This window comes from Dipodomys ordii, unplaced genomic scaffold, assembly GCF_000151885.1.
Source record: "Dipodomys ordii isolate 6190 unplaced genomic scaffold, Dord_2.0 Scaffold119, whole genome shotgun sequence".
In the NCBI taxonomy this organism is placed as follows: Eukaryota; Metazoa; Chordata; class Mammalia; order Rodentia; family Heteromyidae; genus Dipodomys; species Dipodomys ordii.
Genome location: NW_012267335.1, coordinates 2,378,854 through 2,392,921, shown reverse-complemented (window position 1 = coordinate 2,392,921; position 14,068 = coordinate 2,378,854). Strand labels below are relative to the sequence as shown.

General features: G+C 45.6%; 1 protein-coding gene across 1 annotated transcript in view; it reads right to left on the bottom strand.

The window, feature by feature from the left end:
• The window catches only part of Znf827 (zinc finger protein 827), a 146,190-nt gene that overhangs the window by 59,062 nt on the left and 73,060 nt on the right, over window positions 1–14,068 (bottom strand). The window contains exons 6-7 of the mRNA XM_013029498.1: window positions 4,021–4,260; window positions 1,893–1,950 (exon numbers count right to left, since the gene is read on the bottom strand). Of these exons, the coding sequence (XP_012884952.1) occupies window positions 1,893–1,950; window positions 4,021–4,260 (298 nt within the window). The remainder of the gene's footprint in view (window positions 1–1,892; window positions 1,951–4,020; window positions 4,261–14,068) is intronic.

Below are 14,068 nucleotides of genomic sequence, written 5' to 3'. Positions count from 1 at the left end.
AAAGCATAAGGCCCTGAGTTTTGTTCCCAGTGACTCACACACACACACACACACACACACACACACACACACACACACACACACACACACACACACAGAGTAAAAATGACAAAACCAGAGCCAACCACCGCTCCATCAGAAAGAATCTCTCTGCTTAGGAAAGCAAAGTCCTTCATCTTAAAGACGCTTTAGAAGCTCAGGCCCTGTTCTCCCTGCTCCTAGACCTTCGTCCATCCCCTGCTCCTGTGTGTGAGTCCCCAAGGTGGAATGAGGCGGGCAGTCCTGCACAGGTGGGGGGAGGTGTCTCCATGCTCGCTTCCTCCTTGGAAGCTCTTTCCTAGCGCAGGTCCCTTGTGTATGGCCTTTAAGGCTCCTTCTCTTCCTAAAGGCAGGCGGATGAGGAGCCCACCCTCTGACCTCGCACACAGGAGTGATGTGCTTCCCTCTGCTTCCCCTTTCTCTCCTTCCCTCTTTTATTTCTTCTTTCTCTCTGTCTCCCCCCCTTCCTTTTTTAATTTTAATTGTTCTTTTTTGCCAGGCCAGCCTGGGCTGCAATCCTGCGGTTTAAGCACGGAGCTGGGATAAGAGGCTCTTGCCACCACATTGCGCTTTCTTTGTTGAGATGGCATCTCACTAGCTTTTTGACTGGGCTGGCCTTAAATTGTAATCCTTCTGATCTCCACCCTCCCAAGTAGCTTGGGTTACAGGTGTACGCCTCTGCATCCGGCTCCTTTCCCATCTTCTTGAGAGAAGATTGTGCTATATTGTGCAGCTTGGCCTAAACTCCTGGGCTTATTTATGCAATCCTATCGCAGTGTCAACCCCACCTCTTCCATCTGCTGAATATCTGGGACTACAAGGATGTGCCACTGTGCCCAGACCTTGCAATTTAAAAGAAAGCAATGTCATTCTTCTGCTTTTGAGATTCTTGGGACAACAGTGGAGGATTCCACAGCTACAAACCCAGTCCCCAATCTCAATTTGAACTCTCAACTCAAGAAACCTCTGATGGTTGAGGTTATAGCTCAGTGTAGAATGTATGTTCAGCACGCACAAGGCTGTGGGTTCAGTTCCCAGCACCAAAAACAGAAAGAGAAATGTTTGCAAAGATTATAATAACATCTATTTCACAAAATTACTTGAAGAAATAATGGTATATATATTTTAAATCCCCCTTTTCTTTCTGTCATGCGTGCTGAGGAGTGTAAGGGGAGCTGCAGACATGAAGAGACAAAGGGTGAACTCATGCGGCAATGGTACTCACTGGATGCTAGGTTGAAGTTGAGTGGGAAGGAGGGAAAAACGGGGAGACAGCCGAGGATGGGGTGACATTGCCCAAAAGGAAACGTACCCTTGCCTGACTTGTATAACAGTTTTTAGCATTTTGAAATTAAAATAATGAGTAAATGTTCTAAATTAAAAAAAATTCCCCAGCAAAGTATACCATCCATGCTTAATAAATATTAACAGTCTTTTCCACTTTTGTCCTTGGTTTCTGCATTATTTCCATCAACTGAGAGGTTCTGGTAGAAAATAGGAGGGAAAGGGCTGGGCATGGTGGCACAGGTCTGTAATCTCAGCTATGCAGGAGGAGGAGATGGGAGAAACAGTCTAAGGCAAGTCTCAGAAGGAATAGAGAGACCTGATCTGAAAGATAACGCAAAAGAGGTGGGGACCAGGGAGTGGCTTAGGTGACCAGCACCTGCTTGGCAAACACAAGGTCAGAGTTGAGACAACACCACTCCACTACTGCCCAAAAGCTGAGCGAAGAGACGAGAGGAAGGTCATGAATGGCTCCTTTGAACACAGAGTGGAGAAGCAGTTTGGGGAACAATGTCATTCCAGGCTGGTGACCCAGAGGGGGTCCCCTGCCCCTCCCCACAGGTGCCTACCTGGTGCTCGTCCGGATAGTGTTCTCCTTCGTGTGATTGTGCTCTTTGCTCACTTTTTCTGTAAGGAAAAAGAATAGAACATCCATGTTTAGCTGAAGCAGAACCCCCCCAACTTTATCTCTTCTTTAACTTTAACTTTTTCTTTAACTTTCCTTTGTGGGCTGGCTTTGAACTGTAGCCTTCAGATCTCAGCCTCCTGAGTAGCTAGGATTACAAGTGTGAGCCATCAGTGCCCAGTTTTTTGGGTTTCTTTTTTAAACATCTAAATCCCCCAGCTCTTATTGGATGAGATGCACAGAAAGCGCATATGGACTATTCACAAACCAGGGAAGGGGTAACAAGTTTGACAAGAAATGTACTTATTACCTTACATAAGTGTAACCCCTCTGTACATCACCTTGACAATAAAAAAAATGTTTCACTGACAGCCAATCAAAAGGAACTAGCTAATGAAGTTGCACTGTGGCCTTCCCAATCCGGTTCAACTGAGAGGATTCCCCCAAAGACCCCAAGGTTTGAGTATGGAGAGAAAGTCTGGCTGCTCTTCCACGGCTTCAGATTTCAATGGCAGGACACGTGAAAAGCTGATGTCGTGGGCGTGGGGTGGGGGTATTCAAATTAAGGTTTCTAACATCTGTCCTCGCTGGCTCCAAAATTCCAGTCTGGACTGCAGCGTACGTGCTTATGTGTCATCATCCACTTGTGATGTGGACCACCAGGTGCTGGTCGTGCAGAGAGCGGGGGACTGGAGCTGAGTGGCTTGTGTGAGGTCAGCCGGCAGTGCAGGGCCGGGAGGAGCACGCTCACACCTGGTGCTTTGTGCACAGGAGGCTGGGATAAGGCACGGCTGGGGACAGACTTGCTGCAGAGAACCAGGTGAGGCTCACCATGACTAACTTTAACTCTGCACTCATTATCAAAGTATACTGTTTTGAAAGCCCTTGGTCTTTAGCGGGGAAAAATCATGTATCCATCTGCTTGAATACAGTCTTTGGGAACCTTGAAGCCATCCATTTCAGTGATGGAGAGGGGACAAGGTATTGCCAGGCCAGTGACGCAGTGGACTGTGCCCGAACCTTCCTGACTGATGAGCTTCTTTCTTCCTTCCTGGTATTATGTTTGGGAGGGAGGATAGGGACAAATAATTGAACCCTAATATAGGGCAAAGTACTTGCTACGTCCTGTGTGACTCACAACAAGACAGTTTATCAAACATCAGTAACAAACTCAAGAGAGTTGAGTTAGAGTAACAGACTCTATTGAGTTTGTTGCTGGTGAACTTCAACCTGTAGGCCACTGTTGTCTATGTTTCTATCAAGATCTGAATCTTGTTAATCAATTTCAATCCCAAACAACGAATAACACCATAGGAGTCTTCAACTTTTACAACTCTCATTTCCTGCAAAAAGAATAGGAAATCTCTCCCCCATCCCAACTCCTTACTTTGTCATATCAAAAAATATAACACCATATCAAACTCATTAGGGCCAAGGGATATGGATCGCAAAAGAGCTGACAAAGAGATAATCTGTACACATAAGACATTTCACTGGACTGGTAAGCACTGCACTTTGTCCAAAGTAGAAAAAGTGGGTTTATAGAAAATATTCTCATAAGCTATAGCTGAAAACATTCCTACTATTTCATTTTTTTGTTTTGGCAGGAGACCATAAAATCCCACTAATTCCAACCACATCGATTGGGAATTCACAGTCATTTGGTCATGACTGAGTAGACAGAAGCTTACCTTCGTTCGGCACATTAGAAAGGTGATCAGAAGGTCACTTCGGAAACAAATCCAAGGCAAGCGTTTAGCCTACCTGAACACCTTTTGGAACTAGAACTCTGACGTGCTATACAAACTGGGCACAATATATGAGCCAAGGATCATTTGTACAGAACTCTGGAGCTGTAATTCCAAGTAATTCAGCTTTATATTGAAGAAAGTTTGGCAGAAATTCTTCATGCGACACTTTATTAATCATTAAATCTGGGTGGCAGTAGGCATGTTAAAGTGACAAAACTGCTTTCCTTCTCACACGGTCTACCATGTAGTTGGTTGGCCTTCCTAGTTGTTAGAACAACTCTCCTCTCAGTGATTCAGAGAATTTTGTGCACCTGAACCTACCTGACAGTTGAAAGAGAAGCTCGGAGGCCATCTTCACAGAGATGTCCTGGCTGAAGAGGCTTTTCTCTGGGGCTACCCTGCCTTCTGGCATCTTCTGCAAGGGCTCAGTCTTCTCTCGCCCGATTAAGGAGCTGTAGCCAACGTTCCGGCTGGGTGAGATGGAGACCTGCGAGTCCTGCAGGTCCACCTCCATGGGCTCTTCTTTAACTGTCACCGTCTGCGTGTCCCTGTAGCTCTCTGCTGCAAGGGGGAAAAGGGGAGAGAGAGAAAACAAACAAACGAACACTGCTTTGTCTTAATTCAGAACCAAGCCCTACTCCTGTATTTCTTTCTTTCTTTTGGTGGTGCCGGGCATGGAACCCAGAACCTTATCACTGAGAAACATTTCCAGCAAGACGAGCTGTCAGTCACCAAGAAAAGCGCAGGGCTGCATTTGGTAGCAGTGTGATGAGCAGGTACCATGACACCCTCCAACCTGCTGGACTCCATCACTCCAACCATTCAACCCATCTGGAGTTTTTTACTTGAAGAAGTTTCCACTTCTTCAACCCAAGCAATTGAGTAACTTGTCTAAGGTTACACGGGACAGCTGGGACAGGCTTTGGTCTCCGTTTAGACCTTAGAATTTTTTCCCAGGGTCTTGTGATCACCCCAGGCAGCCTTCCCCTCTGCCTGCCGCCTCTGGCACTACCAGAGAACATACATGGTCAACATCGATCCTGATTTGCTCAATTTTAGTGACTCAAGGAAGGGCAAGTATATTATGGTTTCCTTTTTTGTTTTTTGAAGCTCATATCAATTGTGTGTGTGTCTCTCTCTCTTTGGAGGCACCTAAATTAATAAAGGTCAAACAGGGTCAAGTGAATGGAGACATTTATACCTTGCTGGAAACTAGCAATCCTGGAGACCACCTGGGAAGGTAATTACAGCCCAAGGATAAACACCTAGAAAAGCCGCAGTCTTGAGAGTTGTAATCACAGTGCCACTTAGACTGCTCTCCCTTTCGGGTGGCTCCAAGGTGTTTCAGCTTCCATCTGAAACATGCATTTGCTTTGAAGTCTCAAACACCTATTCCCATGTGCTCCTCGCACTCAGGAAGCAAGGTATGACAATTTACCCAGACATCAATGTGGGCCACTTTAAGGTCCATAAACACAACCTAACACCTGTGTACATAGCATCCTAGAAAGCAAAAACCAAAGACGACCCACAGTTTATCATGGATAGGTGAGAGGCAGACAGCGGTCCTAATGGGAGGCCTACAGCCTCACCCAAGGAACCCAGGAGTGAGACTTTCTTTGGAAAAAGCAGGGTTTGGAAGATGTGATTAAGTTAGGGACATCCTGACAAAACTATCCTGGATTATCCAGGTGGACCTTAAATTCAATGATGAGCATCCTTCTAAAGAGACAAGGCCTATTCTAAAGAGACAAGGCCTAAGTACCATAAAAAGGTCAGGCGAAGACAGACACCAGATTTTCACAGCAACAAACCAAGATTGACTGGTAGGAAGAAGCAGTAGGAAGAGAAGCAAAGAAGGTCACCACCAGAACCATGGTTGGACTTAGCCTGACCAATGCCTGGGCTAGATTTCTGACCTCTAAAACCAGAAGCTACCAAGTTAGTGAGCATTTTGTACAGCAGACCTAGGAAGCTATTCCAAATAGATAATAGATGAGCAGAGATAAAAACAGACAGAGACAGACAGACAGACTGAGACTGGAGACAGATGGACAAGGAACCCTGTCAAGCAAATGTTGATCTATAGGACGGCTAGCAGTTGGAAGGGAGAAATCTTAACTGCTCTAAGTAGACTTGTCACCAAAGCCGTGCTGAACTCGCAAAGCATGACACAGACAGAAACCAAATGCAGGTGTCATTTAGTGAGTAGCAGTTAAAAAAAATTTTAAAAAAAGATAGATAATCATTAAAAAAAATTTTTTTTTTAGTGCAGTTCCTGAGGCCTGAACTCAGGGCCTGGGTGCTGTCCCTGAGCATTTTTGCTCAAGGCTAGCACTTGATTACTTGAGCCACAGTTCCACTTCTGGCTTTTTGGTGATTCACTTGAGATAAAGTCTCACAGACTTTACTACTCATGTTGGCTTGGAACCCTGATCCTTAGATTTTAGTCTCCTGAGTAGCTAGGATTACAGCTGCCTGGCTAGATGAGCATTTTTAATTAAATGATTAAAATTAATGTGGTGCTATCAATACGGTCTTATGTAACTAGAGTGCTAAGTTTTTTTTTTTCCTAGTCCTGACAAAGCACACATGCTGCTTAGGCAAAACCGTTTTCTTGTCAGTAAGTAACCTGCAGGCAACTGTAATATTTAATTTAAATGCCTCCATGCTCCTCTGTTTCTGACAAGCTGTTTTCTTCTCTGATGTATGTCTGTGAAGTAGCTCGTGAAAATCAAGTTCTTTGGTTCAGTCATTGAGAAGGAGCAGGAGGAGAATGAAGAAGTGGAGGAGTTAAGAAGGAAAAGGAGAAAGCAGAGAGAAAAAGAAGAAAGTAACAAAGGAGAAAGACTAGAAAACTTTCCATGTTCAGCTCCTCTGCCTTTGCTGACCCTCTGCTTCTTTTTAGGGTATCAGCACCTCCCTCCTTAGGACTGGGTGACCCCACAGCCACCCACCCTCTGGCTAGGTCACCACCTGCCTGAGCAATCACAACACACATTTCCCTCTTCACATTCGCTCAAAGCACTTAACATGGAGAAATTCAAGAGTGCAGTCAGTGTCCCAGGTACGTAAGGATGCCACCCACCACTGGACCACTAAGTCCCTCTATACCCTGAGGACAAGTACAAACAAGACAAGACAAAACGAGAAAACACAACTGCACAACATACCCAGCAAAGCTAGAAAGAAGCTCTGCTACTTATTTTCTCCCTCCACTCCCCCTCCTCATCCCCAGCTTTGACCCTGGATTAAAAACCACCTGGCTGTTTGCACCACTGACTTTAATGAAATTAGTTTTCAATATCTACTTGGGATCATTTCAAGTATGATTCTGTCCTTTCTTATGACAACTCTTGACTTTTCCAAAATGCACAAAACACTGCTCAGTATTTAAAAACACACACACACACACACACCCCAAAACACTTTAGCATTCTTAATATTCTGATGGATGCTGGATTCAGAGACAAGGGTTTCTAAACTGACATCTCAATGGGGAAATAAGACACAAAACAATCGGTACTTTTATGGTCCCTTCTTTTCCGTGAGATTGCGCTGAGAACTTTCTTGCTGCCCCATCCTTTTTTGTGTGCCAGTGACAGGGACTGGACGCAGGACCTCACATTCTCAGATTGCTTGCTGGGTTGGCGTTCTGCACTTGAGCCATGCCTCCAGTCTGACATTTTGCCAGTAAGTTGGAAATGTAGTCTTCTGGGCTTTCATGTGGGCTGGGCTGCCTTTCTTTTTTTATGTGGTATTTCTCAACCTCGGCACTACCCATTCCTAGCAGGGCTCCCGCACTGTGCATTACAGGACGTTTAGCAACACGCCTGGTCTCCACCCACTAGATACCGACAGCATGTCCCTCTGATTTCAACAACTCCGTGTGATCCCAGACATGACTGATTTTGGGGAGTGGAAGAGGAGAAAGTGCATCATCCTGGTGGAACATCACTGCTCTGAAGTTTGGGCCACATTCTAGTTTTCACTCAGAAAAAAAAAAAAAAAAGGTTAAGACCGCCTCCAAGACAGAGAAGGAAAAGCGCTTTCTTATGCTGCAGCACGGGCTCACCTCACACTAATCACCGGCTCAGCCAGGTGCCCAGACTGGCTGGCCCGGGACCGGGGGTCAGGACGACCTGGGACACAGGTGTTTGCTTTCTAGACCACTAGGGCTCCAGCCCAGTTCTGTCCACCGGCCTGGGGAGGTCTCACCGCACAATGCCCGCGTCAGTCATCTTGCTGGCTTTTTGCTCTCACTCCCACCCGCCGACAAGCCTAGGACCTTATTCTTTTCCCCTAGGCACACAATGACATTGGCTTGAGAATCACTTCTTTCAATAACAGGACAACTAACCATTTTTATCCCAAGAAAGCTATACTGCTATTCCAAGAAAAAAAAAGTCAAGATGGAGGGTCACAGGTTCCCATGAGTCTTGATGGGTGACTGGGTTACGACTGTCCACCACAAGGCTTACTTGTTCTTGACAATTTTCCTATGGACAATATGGATAATGTGTCATTTACCTACTTTTAAAAAATGAAAACCAAATATGTGCACCCATAAAAAGACTGCCAGAGGAGCAGGGAAGGACATTTCTTCTGCTGTCCAAGAGCACCGGGCATGGGGGCTTTAGAATCTGGAGACATCCAATTTGAGCTCTGCTTGACTAGAGAAGTGGGGAACTCAAATACTGTCCTTCCTGCTCTAGACACAATGTCTCATAGCTACCAAACAGCGTTCCAACATCTGTCAGCCACATTATCAGTCTACAATTCTGTGTGTGTGTGTGTGTGCGCATGTGCTGGTATCAGGGCTTGATTTAGGGCCTCATACTCTCACTTGGCTTTGCCAATAAAGACTGGCAGTCTACCACTTGAGCAAAATCTTCTCTTCTGATGTTTACTGATGGTTAATTGGAGACAAGAGTCTCATGGACTTTCCTGCCCAGGCTGACTTTGAACCATGATCCTCAGATCTCAGGCTCCTGAATACTCAGGATTACAAGTATGAGCTACTGACAATTAGCTTACTATCTTTTTTTAAATCCTAACTTTGCACTAAGTTCTGGAACAGGTAATATGTGAGATGCAGAGATAAGCCAAAGTTCTTGGCCTCAAGCACTTCAAAGCTGGATGAATGATAAGGCAAGCACAAGCATCCTTTTAGTATAAGAAATGCAACTGAAAACCAGTGTATAAAGAGGAGGATGAGCAAAGCTGGAAAGTAGAACTGTCTTCTCCTCCAGGTGGTGAGGAGTGTCGCGTGATCTGGTTGCAAGAGGCCCACCCAATATGCAGATGCAGAGCTGGGATCTTGAGTGAGCACCTCCTCAGAATGACCACGGCTGTCCTCCATTATCTCTTTAAATTTGTCCAGAAAGCTGGGCACTATGGTTCACATCTGTGATTCTAGCTACTCAAGAGGCTGAGATCTGAGGACTTCGGTTCAAAGCCAGCCCAGGCAGGAAACTCTGTAAGACTCTTATCTCCAATAAACTACTCAGAAAAAGCCTAAAGTGGTAGAGCACTAGCCTTGAGCAAAAAGAAGTTAAGAAACAGTGTCCAGGCCCTGAGTTCAAGTCCCAGGACTGGCACAAAAAAGTAAAAAACGAAATCTGTCCAGAGCAACAGGCTCTTCCACTGTCCCTGAGTAAAAACTGAATCAAGACCCATAAGCTCTGAATTCTTAGATAAGACATATGGCCCCAGCAGATCATGAAACAGTCTTGATTATGAAAACCATCTCAGATAACTTATTAGAACTGTATCATAAATTAACTAGTGGTTCCCCTTGTATGGGTATTCTACCTGCAGATTTAACAAGTACTGCAAGAGGTATCCATGCCCATGAGAGTTCACAACTAAAGCAAAGTACACACACACACACACACACACACACACACACACACACACACACACACACGCACCAAGTCCTAACTTAGGAGGCTGAGATCTGGAAGATCTCACTTCAAAACCAGCTGGGGTAGAGAAATTCACGAGACTTCACCTCCAAAGCAACCAGCTAAAAAGCAGGGCAGGAGGCCTGGCTCAAGAAATAGAGCACCAGCCAAGAAAACAAGCAGAGCAAGTGCAAGGTCCTGAGTTCAGACACAGTACCACACACAAAAAAAGTTCCCTGGGCTGGGAAGGTGGCTCAGAGGTAGAGCATTTGCCTTGCATGCTTGAGGCCCTGGGTTCGATTCCTCAGCACCCATAAACAAACAAAAAAGCCGGAAGTGGCGCTGTGGCTCAAGTGGTAGGACGCTAGCCTTGAGCTGAAGAGCTGAGGGGCAGCGCCCAGGCTCAGAGTTCAGGCCCACGACCGGACCCAAAATAAAAATGTTCCCAACCAAATAAGAGTTGGGTTGGGTGGAGGAGGAGCAGTGTGAAATCAATTTGTTTTAAACACAAAATGAGTGCCACCTGTTGTATTTACTAATCGTTCTGAGTTTGCAAGGAACGCGTTCAAACTTTCAAGGTAATAGTAAGTTAGTGGAAGCTGGGAGTCCTCTTTCGGGGACACAAAGAACATTCTTTTCTGTCAGACCCAAGCATTTGTGGTTTTTATTGCTATGTAGATTTTTGAAGTGGTCTTCGTATCCCACAGCCACACCAACACCCGTGAATGCCACAGGTCCCTGCCTGAGATGACGTCACTGGGTGGGCATCTGCAAATGCTTTCAGACCGGCTGCAGAGCTGGGGTCCACAGCTGTCCAGGGAGTTTTCGCCTTGTTTATGGTGCGCCACAAGTCCAAATACGCCTGTCACAGCTAACAGATGTTGTATTTAATTTCACTTAGGTGTCCATAAAATCCAGGACTCAAAGTCCTTCAGTCCCCGAGGCCGGGGAGCTGCGCTTGGCCAGCCTGGCAGACGACACGGGGTGGTCCCGCTTCCTGCAGAACCCGAGCTTCCTGGCATGCAGTCAAAGCCTCTCCTGATTGTCCTGTTTTCTTCTTATTTAATGATTTCACTGGAAATTAGCTAAAGAGGTGCATTTACACCAAAGGCATCCATAGGGGAACATTCCAAATGATCTTATTTTTTAAAAATTAGCCTATTTTTTCATCTAATGACTAGAATGGATTTTTTCTTGTCTCACATTAAGAAGGAAAAAAGGAGGGAAAAAGGGGTCAATTAAAGTATCTGATCCAACCTTAGAGCTATTTAACATTATTACCCTTTGCCACTTAATAAATTTAAGTCCTGTCTACCTTAGTGGCAATTAAGAGGCCTTTATAATCGTGTGTGTGTGTGTGTGTGTGTGTGTGTGTCTTTTAGGCAGAATTCCTGAAGACTCAGTATGATTCCTGATGCCATAAAGAATTACTAAAAGTCAAGGACCATCTCTGAGACAGGCTGGCCACTGCTTCACATCCAAATGATTCAGAGAAAGCCTTAAAGCTCAAAGAGAGGAAAGGATAACTGAAGATTACTTCACCAACTGAGAGTTTCACCAAACCCTTATTGTCTACTGAAAGCTTTCACCAAACTTTCCATTTCTAGACTGTGCAGGCACCTTAGTATGCACAAATTAGTTTTAAATACTTGTCTTAGGTGGTGCTGCTAAATAGTACTAATACATATGAGAATATACTAGTAGACAAATATACTAATACTGTGGGTACAAACATCAGTGATGCACAGTGCTGAGAAGCCACATGCTCTGCCTCCTTGGTCAGGGTTTTTTCTCACAAGGGAGGGCTGTGGCCATGGTACCACAATGAAGCCAGAACCCTAGTAAGTAACAGAAGAATGTGGGGAACAAGACACGGGCCGGGGGAGAAGGCAGGGCAGGATGTCATCTGGCTTTACCTGTTCACCCTCCATGCACAAAACCAGACTCAGGAAAGAGTAGGAATTCAGCAAACACGTGAATGAACAAACAAGTGAATGAATGAATACATAAAACATGGTGATCCCTTCTTAGCCAGTTTTACAAAGTTTCAATTACCGAAGGACCAAGAAGAAACGTAAGGGCAATTCACAGCTACTTCAGAGAGAAAGGGGAACCACATGTGAAGAATTTTTATTATAGGATAGTACACTATACTATAATAGAATATTTATACATAGTTTCTATTGTAGTATATTACCATATACTATAATAGATAATATTCTACTTTGATAGTAGTTGCTACTGTTAAACTCTTACTGAGTGTACTTTATAAATCTAGGTTGGGTGATTTCAGCATCTACTGGGGGTCCAGGGACACATCCTCTGTGAAACAAAAAAGAAGACCCTCAAAAAGAAATGGAAAGATAGGATGAGAGGTAAAGGAAGCTGAAGCACGGGACGCATGGAATCCCCAAGAAGTCTTTACATATTTTGGCCCAAAGTCAACGCCCTACTAGCCAACAGTAAGTCTTTCTTGCTTTTGACAGGGAGCTGCCCACCGTACGTGGCAGGAACAGGAGACCCTGGACTGCAGGGCGGGGCTGCGCAATAAGGGACTGGTCTCTCTGGCTCTCAATTCTCTATGGTTTTCGGAGGACTGGAGCGCATGGATATCTTACAATGCATTTCTGGCTTTGTTTCAACCTTCTTTTCCAAATGCTTTTTAAATCAAAGCTACTTACGAGTGATGTAAGTGACTCACTTTCATGTCCCTTCCTCTCTGCGGTCCCTGTGTCCTCACAGGGTGCAGGTGCTCAAGAGCAGAGATCAGCAACCGGATGGGGGAGCGACCCTTCCATCACAGAGCCAGGACGATAATCCGCACTCGCCCTTACTCACAGCACTGACCCTTTAGCTCGAGGTGTCTCCATGGGAAGTGAAGAGTCAGGAAGAGCTTTCTAGTAGAAACAATGCTTTTAGGAGAAACCATTTAAACACAATGAGGATGGACTAGACAGGGTACAGAGGTGGGAGGTGTGGCTGTGGGGGAGCCCTTTGGCTTGCACGTGTGAGGGTCTATCCTCAGCAAGAGGCAAAACCAAGACCCACCTCCCAATGAGAAGCAGAAAGAAAACAAACAGGGTGCCAAAGGAACTGGAAGGAGATAAGCATTTCTCCTAACAGAATCACCTTCCTAATTCCCAGTTTTCTTCTGGATGGCCCACAAGTATTTCAAATACAATAAAATACTGACAAAAAAAAGTATTATTGAGATATTGCCACTGGCCCATTCACTAGCTCAACTGGCAGGGAAAGCCAAGGGAAGGCTCACTGTTGTGTCTGAGATTTTGCAGTCAGGGTTGTCCCACAAATCAATGCAATTTCACCTTTAGTCTTCACTAGTCCTTGGGCCTGCAGGCCTTTCTCCTTGGTGATTACAGAGGGGCTGTTAGTTACCTTTGTCCTCTTACACACAGACCAAAGGAAGCCTCCAGAAGGCAGGCCCACACATGCCCTCTGTCCCCAAATAGCAGGAAGTTTCTGGTAATCAAGCCAGGAGAAGCCTGTGTCCCTTTAGGGTAAGGGTGGGCTTTGGAGCATGTGGTCGGAAGTAAAGGAATCAACTCATAATTCATGCTCTACACAGTGACCTTTGCCACAAGATTTTGTACCTGAGATAAAATGCAAAGATCGTGAACCTATTCTTTCCCCTCCTCCACCTCTCCAGCTGTGGAGATAAGCCATAAGCATATGGCAAGCAAGCACAGGAAATCAGGAAATGTGCTTGAATCCAGCTGCTGTCCATATTTAGAAACAAGGAAGTAAATCAACCCAGAGCACAAACTCGGGATGGATTCAATGCAGGGATAATGCGCACCTGGCTGGAGTCGATAGGATCATTAGGAAGGAAGACAAAGATCCCTTCCGAAGGAGCACCATAGATCCTCACGCTGATACAGAGAAACCACCATGAAATGTAATGATCTGTGCCCACAGGAGAACAAGAGAAGCCATGTGGCAGAAACACTTTGGGAAGGCGTCCAGTCTTAGGCTATCATAGATGCACCAATGGAAACAGGCCTCAGCGCTCTGTCTCCGTGATGATCTTCCAGAGCTTCTCTGGGCAGAGCTGGCTGACACCAGGTGCCTCACCTAGGAGCGCGCTGGCTCAGAGGGGTCACTTGGCCACTTGGCAGAGGACGGGCCATTAGCAATAAGGACTCTCCTTTCCGGAGGTCTCTGATACCAGCACGGACCCAGATGGGCACAGGATTTAATTATGCATGCTAATCTTCCCCTTCCTTGACACGAATAAGTTAAAGGTGAAAGGTTAATACGGTGATGAGAAGAAAAACTGCTCTAGAATGAGAGTGCTCTCATTATCTCATTGAAGAAAATATAGGTCCTGCTTTCCCTCACAAGCCATCACTGTGGCAATGTCTAACCCAAAAGGCTGGGAGGAGAAGCCATGCGCCTGAGCACCTGAGCAAGGTGAGGCTCCCCCTCCCCAGCGGGGAAACGCA